Source organism: Geospiza fortis, unplaced genomic scaffold, assembly GCF_000277835.1.
Source record: "Geospiza fortis unplaced genomic scaffold, GeoFor_1.0 scaffold188, whole genome shotgun sequence".
In the NCBI taxonomy this organism is placed as follows: Eukaryota; Metazoa; Chordata; class Aves; order Passeriformes; family Thraupidae; genus Geospiza; species Geospiza fortis.
This window is the reverse complement of record NW_005054337.1, coordinates 4,276,007-4,283,454: the sequence shown is the minus strand read 5'-3', so window position 1 is coordinate 4,283,454 and position 7,448 is coordinate 4,276,007. Positions and strand designations below refer to the sequence as shown.

At 46.2% G+C, this 7,448-nt stretch overlaps 2 protein-coding genes across 2 annotated transcripts in view; one reads left to right on the top strand and one right to left on the bottom strand.

The window, feature by feature from the left end:
• KCNS1 (potassium voltage-gated channel modifier subfamily S member 1) overlaps positions 1-5,738 on the top strand; it is a 13,494-nt gene extending 7,756 nt beyond the window's left edge. Inside the window, 1 exon segment of the mRNA XM_005422333.2 lies at positions 5,687-5,738. Coding sequence (XP_005422390.2) covers positions 5,687-5,738 — 52 coding nt within the window.
• A 765-nt stretch (positions 5,739-6,503) lies between these two features.
• Positions 6,504-7,448, bottom strand: part of STK4 (serine/threonine kinase 4) — a gene marked incomplete at its 5' end in the record, with an annotated part of 43,451 nt that continues 42,506 nt past the window's right edge. The window contains one exon of the mRNA XM_014307514.1: positions 6,504-6,797. Coding sequence (XP_014162989.1) covers positions 6,639-6,797 — 159 coding nt within the window. The remainder of the gene's footprint in view (positions 6,798-7,448) is intronic.

Genomic DNA, 7,448 nt, shown 5'->3' with positions numbered 1-7,448 from the left:
GAGCTGGGACTGGAGAGCAGCACCCCCTGCTCCAACCAGCTCCTGCTGCACTGTTACTTGAATACAGGAAGGAGTTTCCCCTTCTCAACATAAATATTCCAGTAGCAAAATGTATTCAAATGTGAAGAGTAAATTATATCTATTAATGAAAAAGCATTATGCAATTAATTAGGAGCATGTAAATTAATTTTCTATCTATGCATGGGATGCATACTGTATATTTTATTAAAGACCTCAATGACCTGCTGTGGATGGTTTCTGTTTTGTGGCAGCTGGATGTGCTCATGCAGCCCATGGGCTGAGCCAGGGCTGGGGCAGGGTGAGCAGGAGCAGCCAGTGCTGCAGGTCCCTGTCAGCCAGCCCCAGCCCCACCCTGGAGCCCAGCAGAGCTCTCACCTGAGCCCTGCTCTGGATGGTGGGATGCTGTGGGACGCCGTGGGATGCTGTGGGATGCTGTGGGACACTGTGGGATGCTGTAGGATGCTGTGGGACGCTGTGGGATGCTGTGGGATGCTGTGAGATGCTGTGGGATGCTGGATGCTCTCTGGCTGACAGCTGTCCTCATGCCTGGAGCACTGCTGTGATCTTGCAGGAGCAGCTGGAGTAACCCCCCTTCCTGAGAGGCTCTGGAAAAAGCCCCTCACAGGCATCACAGCGGGGAGGGAGGACATCCTGGTGCTGTCTGTGGCTCTCTGATGCTCTGAAATGAAGGGAGGTCTCTAGGCTGTTGCTCTGCAGGGGCTGGCTGGGGAGGGCACCACTGCTCTCCCTGTCTGCTGGGCACGATGGGGTAAAAACACTATCTATTCCTTTGAGAGCTTTCCCATTAAAAAAATGAAAAATCCACATTCTGCCAATCATTCCAAGGCAAAAGCTGCCCTACCTGGGGGGCTACAAGCAAGGCAGGATCTGTGAGCCCCTCTGCCCCACATCAGAGGGGGCACATCAGAGGGGGCTGGGGCACGAGAGCCCCGAGCTCGGGTTTGGGAAAGCCACACAAGATGTTTTCTTTTTTTAGCCTCCTGCTCCCTGTGAAGACATTAGGATTTGTATGGCTCTGAGTAAGTGCACCAGGAAAATCCTCCCACTGCTGTGCAGGCAGATCTGGCAGAGCTGGAGCTGTGCAGAGCAGGAAGGTGCCCAGCAGCAGAGTGGGTGAGCACAGCCCACGCTCCCAGCCAGGCTGTGCAGCACTGGGCTGCAAGGACAGCCTCTCTTACTAGTGCTAAGGCAAGTAGGAAACTCTTGTTCTTTTGCTAATCCCTAATCAGTTTTCCTGAGTGGCTGCATTTTCATTTGATACAGTGGGTAAATCAATTACACACTTTATCAGGTTATTCCTACAAAGCTGCTTTCCACATTCACCAAATGATTGACTAAAGCATGACTCTCTTGCCTCCAGGGAATGGTGATTAAGGAGTGACCTTATTAAGCTGTTTAATGCAGCTGAGAATTAGACAACTCTGCTCAAAGAGACAAAGTAAACTTCATTACCTTTGTTTAAAACTTCTTTTCCTTTGCCAACTTTCAGATCCATGACTACCCTGAGCATGGTCTGTGCACTTGGCTGGTAATTAGAAAACCAGGAGATTTTAAAGGGCTTCATCTGTAGGAAGGAAAGACTCCTCACTGGTAGTGTTTCTGGGATCTCTTCTGCTCACAGATTCTTACAACCCTGCTGACCTCAGCAAGAATCAGTTCTCCCTGCTTGAGCACACTGCTTGACACGTTGAATCAGTGTTACTTCTATTTGCTGAACTATGGAAGGAGACCAGTAAAAACAAACAGTACAGTAATTCCATTTTTTTTTTACAAAATAATATTAAACCACTTTTGCCTTGTAGTGAGACAGCCCCAAGGTCTGCATATATTTATGGGTTCACTTTAGCCTTTACCTGAACCCAAGCTGCTAACTTAGTTGTAGGAAAAACACAAAATCAAGACTTCTATTCTAACCATATGAGAGAGCCAAATGAGCAGCCTCGAAGGCATGGAATTGAATTAACCAAATGTGCCTAGACAGGCCACACCATTTCAGGGAATCAAACCCAGAGGTCAGGCCTGCAGGGAGGCACAGCACCAGCAATGTTCACAGCATCTTCACATGCAGACCTCGAGTCTGCTGAGAGCAGCACAGTGGGAAAAACTGCCCCACATTTCTTTCAAGATCATGCTCTCTGTAGTGAAGGAATATTGGTCCAGAGCTTGTGAGCCCCTTGGGCAGAGGAAGATGCACCTTACAGCTCAGTTGTCTGCTGGCTGTGCACAGACAGGACTGCAAGAGGCTGCTGTCACCACTCAGGATGGGACTCAGGGACTCTGGGCTCCCTCCACATCCAGCACTGTATTGATTTGGACAGCAACACCCTAGAGGGGAGCAGGGCAGTCCTTCATAGATGGAATTGAATTGTTTTAAAGGTTTTAAACACACTGGCTTTCTTCCTGGGCTCTTAAATTAAAGAGCAATTAACTTTCAGTCTAGAAAGAGCTGATGGGTATTTCCTGGTTTGACTCATCAAAATTTTGCCAAAATGATTAGTGAAATGAAAAATTGTCAACTCTCTAGGCAGGGCTGTCAGCCAACACTCAGCATTTATCCAAGCTCAGACTCTTTTGGCCTCTGGACAGCAGGAAATGGTACAAAATGAAGGTGTAGGAAATGAGTAGCTGGGCAAAAAGGACACTGGAACAGCAGCTCCTGTAGCTTAATGCTTATAATTATTAAAAACTGCTGGCGCTATGGGCTTAGTGGAGAGCTGACTTCTTCCTTTATGGGGGAGAAAACCAAGGCTAACCACCAGCCCCAGCTCGTGGGCACCTGTTGTTGCTGGGTTTGTTAGCCACAGGCAGAAGTTTGTGCAGCAGGTGCAGCGCTGCCAGCACAGAGGGAGTGCACACAAACCCTCCCCTGGTATGGCTGCACAACCCTCCCTCCCTTTGCTCTGGGGCTCCACAATATCCTGGTAATGCTGCTGAGAAGATGTGAGAGCTCCAGGCTTCCCCAGTTACTAGAAAAGCCTGCAGCCTCCCTCCCTTTGATTCCCAAGCTCCTTCCCAACACTTAAAAGCTCAGATCTATTTTGTTTCTTCCGGAATTGCTAACCAAAGCTGACTCCTGAATGAATTCTGTCTCTGCTCCAGTTAGTCATCCCTCCAGGACAGATTTAGTAACTGCTCAGGGAAACCACATCGAAGCCAACAGTTCACCATTGGAAGGCAGCACCCACTCACTGTCAGCTTCATCTTCTCCTGAGCTAGAAAGCTCAAAGTGCAGCAAGTGAGCCAGAATTAGGAGTGAGCCTCCAGCCTCACCTGTTGTGTAGGAAGGTGGATAAATTGGAATGTACCTAGGCCCAAATGTGCCTGCAGGTTCAGGGAAGCTGCTGCAGACAGCAAGGACCTACAGCAGAGCTCAGCATCCCCATCTGCCAAAGCACCCCATGGGAAATCATCCCTCCTGCACGGCTGGAGCTCCAGGCAGGGCTGCCTGTGCTCCTCCCTGTTGGAACTGCCTGAGCATCACCTCCTGAACCCCACAGAGCTGCCAGCACATGGAGCTGCCCCTCTGCTCAAGCTGCAGAATTAGTAATGTTTTGAAACATGTGTCTGACATGTTCACTGCCCGTGCTCCTGAAAGCTTGTGCTCTCCTCTGGAACGTTGCATAACATTGGCTGACTAGAGGTGCATCGTGTTTAAACTTCTCCTGGTAAACAGCAACACCCCTCAAGTACTGCAGTGCATAAATATGAGACACAACACTGATGCTTTCAGGTAGGGACAGTTTATTTGCCCCTTTGAACAAATAAGGCAAGATATTTGAGAAAGATCAAACAAAATCTCCTGTATCAAACTGAGAGGAATGCAATAAAAGTTACTGTTCCATACATATACAAACTAAAGACCCAACACTATTATATACAAACAGGCAGATCTTACAAAACAGCATTTCAAGTCAGCAGTTTATGCCAGTGTTGCTAATTTCTTTGTTACAAAAAAAAGTTAAAGCTACAAACTTCACATTTGTAAGTCTCACATGACTGACACCATCAGTATCTCTGGGTTTTAGAAGCAAAGAGAATGGTTCGTCCAGAACCCTTTCCAAATGCAGATGGGCCCAAGGAGCACATGGATGCAGCTTCTCAATTATGCCATTTTTTGCTTAAAACTTTGTCAAAACATCCTTCCCTTATGGTACCAGCCTTGGTCATAGCTTGGAGGACGCTGAGGAATGAACAGGTACTGTGCTCCCAGACATTCTACAAAGGGACCAAAAAGGGAAATATTTTCTCCAACAAATTGAAAACCAGTGAAGGAGAAAATAATTCCTCTGCACTACAGCTCCAAATGCAAGAAACATCATTAAGTCTCACCCACTGCAAGCATTTTAGAAAGGTTCAAAGACAGTTAAGCCATTGGACCAGTTTTAGTTATTTTGGTTCATTTGCTATATTTTAAGACAATCACGTCAGCAAAGCAGAGTATTTCAAGAGTGCTTACATTCAGTTACAGCAGTCACAGGTTGCATATTCTGTAAATAGACACCACCTCGTGGTGTTTCACCTTAAAGTTGGGGTTTCTAATGCCCTCTGATCTCTACAGAGTTATCTATACAGTGCAGAGGAAAAAATCCTTCCAGCAGAACAGGTTCAACCCACACCACACAGGCAGTGCACAATTTACCATGTCACAGACCTCTGTGTCTGTCACACCAGAGGTGCTGGGCCAGATCCACCCAAGTGACTTATACAGGATCCAACACTGACCAGAGAATGCCCTGCTGAGTTGGAGGAGTTTCTTTGATGCAAAGGATGCTCATGAAAATTGCTCATCACGAAGACATGGTTAGGGCAAAGCCCATTGCACAGATTCCAGATGAGCATGGCAGGAGCCCTGATGTTCCCCAGCACCTGGGGCTGTCAGACTGCTGGCTATCCCAGGATGTACTCCTCCTGCAGCACCCTACATACACCACTCACTGCCTCCCTTTTCCTTAGGGACAGCTGTGACCCCACTGCATTAGCAAACTGAGACAAACCCATGCAATGAGGGTAAGGATGGCTTGGTTCCTTTCACAGCTGTGGAGCAAAACTGTGAGCAGCAGCCAAGAGGGGAAACAAGACCCTACAGAAACATGAAACAAACACATCACCTCTGTAGCAGCATTTGATTCAGGAGACACTGCTGTTTAATCATCTGGGTGATGCACCAAGGCCCAGTTCAAAAGCACAACGTGGAAACTCTTCCCTCTATCAGAACAAAATAAAATAACATTGGTAGAAACACTTGCTTTGCCCAAACATTCCATCATATGCTAGGCACACCTAGAACTGCACAGGGGGCAGAGGCATTGCTCAGTCTCTGCCCTCAAACAGGCTTTGTTTTACTCTCCACTCTGGCGTGAGCTGATTGCACCGTCCTCACAGCGATTGTACGTGCTTGGGGCATTGTGGCTGATTGAGCTATGCTGGGCAGGATGGCAGGGAAATTAAAAAAAAAAACCAAAAACAAAAACACAAGAGCATCCAGAGGAGCTGGAAGAGACTGCACCTCTTCCAGCAGGACACTGGTAATTGTCTTCTCATCCACATCAACCCTGCCTTTGCTGCACCACCATAAATGCACATCTTTGTTAATTTAACAGTCTTTACTTTCAGTTTGACTCTCCTGATGTGCTAAACCTTGCAGAAATGTGAAGGATTGTGAAATCAAGTTTTTGTTCAAGCATCCAAAGATGTAAATTTGAAATGAAGCCTATAAAATATTTCACAAGCTGTGGAGATTTTTAAGTCCTCTTAGACACAGCTGAAGTACCTAATTCCTGAGAGAGGTTCACACAACTTCCACCCATTCAAACGCTGTTTCTTTTTCCCAGCACTCCATTCTCAGCAGGGTCTCCCTGAAGGACATTTCCAAACAGACAGAAAAAGGGGTATCAGATCACTGACTGGCTTTTGGTTTTAAGTGGGTGTGGATTTTAAATTACAGAATGTAATTTCTTATGGAGGCACAACATGCTTTATCTACTCGTGTAAATTCATGAAGTACACAAAACGAGGACAAAACTGAGGTCTTGAAGGAATAACACTTGCTTAAAGCACACAGTGTAAGGCATGGGGCTTATTACAGGCTTTTTAAAAACTGAGATTTAAGTTCTTTCAAAAGGCTGGAACAGTTTGTACATGTTCTCACCTGCTCTCTTCAGTGACCCAAAACTTATCAGTACCTTAACAGTAGAAACAGTTAACAGCTTGAAATTGAGTCTGTGCATTCACAAAGGAAAACAAAAACCCCACAAAAGAATCAGCTGTTACAGACAACCATCTGTATTAACTTAAACCAAAATAGACTCCTGAAAGTTCAGTTGAAAAGAGAGTGAGCCAACTTTCATTAGCCAATTTCTATCTGGTTCCTCTGGTTTAAAAACAACCCTCCTAAAAACAGTAACAGAACTCTTTTGAAATTACGTTTTAAATACATGTCTAACATTAAAACATACAATCAGGCTGTGGGGAAAAATAAACGAGCAGAAGTATTGCCCTCTATTTTGCTAGCATATTTCAATAGAAATCAATCTGTTCAGTAGTCATAAAAGCAAGGGGCTGATTGTTTGAGGGTGGGAGAAGGTTCCCCCCATGGCTCAGAAGTTCTGCTGCCGCCGCTTCTTGGCTTCAATGGCGTCGAGGATGGGCTGACGTTTGGATTGGTACTTCTGGCGAATCTCCTCGATCTCCTGCTCCATCATGGGGTCCAGGGCAGAGAGCCTCTTCTGCAGCTCATCCACGCTCCAAGTCTTCAGCTAGCAGGGAGACAAAAGAGAAACAGACACTGGCATCAGTGCAAGCACCACCTGCAGGGATCCTGCTGCTCCTCTGACGGCCACAGAGCATCTTCCAGCAGGGAAAGGCCCAGAGCTCTGCTGCAGGCTGCTGCCCTCAGTGAGAGTGGTGTGAGCCTCAGGATACTGCTGCTGCTCATTTCACAGGTACATTACATGCTCTGGTTGCTGGCAGAGTGAGCACACAACCAACCAGTGAAATGTTTCCCCCATGGAGTTGTTTTTTTAATGCTTTGTTTTGCAGGCATAGGACAGAAATGCTGCACTGAAAATGAAAGTAAGCAAAGTTCTCTTCTCCTCCCCTGTCTTTGCAACTAAACCTCCTTATGTTTAAAGACTAAAGGAGACATAGAGAACAGGAAGAAAATACTATCATTGAAAAAAGCTGCATGTGAAAAAAAAAAGGCAATTATATTCAATCAGGCCAAATCTCAGTCATGGTGAAGAATTCAGACTCTTCTACACCAGAAATCCCAGAGCACAAACACAACTTTGGGTCAGCCTTGTACTGATAAAATATGCAAGTACAATTTGTATTTCCCTGTACATGTGAAGAAGTCAGGCTCATCTGGACAAGCTCCCTCTCCCTGAATTCTCTCTCTCTCCCTGACC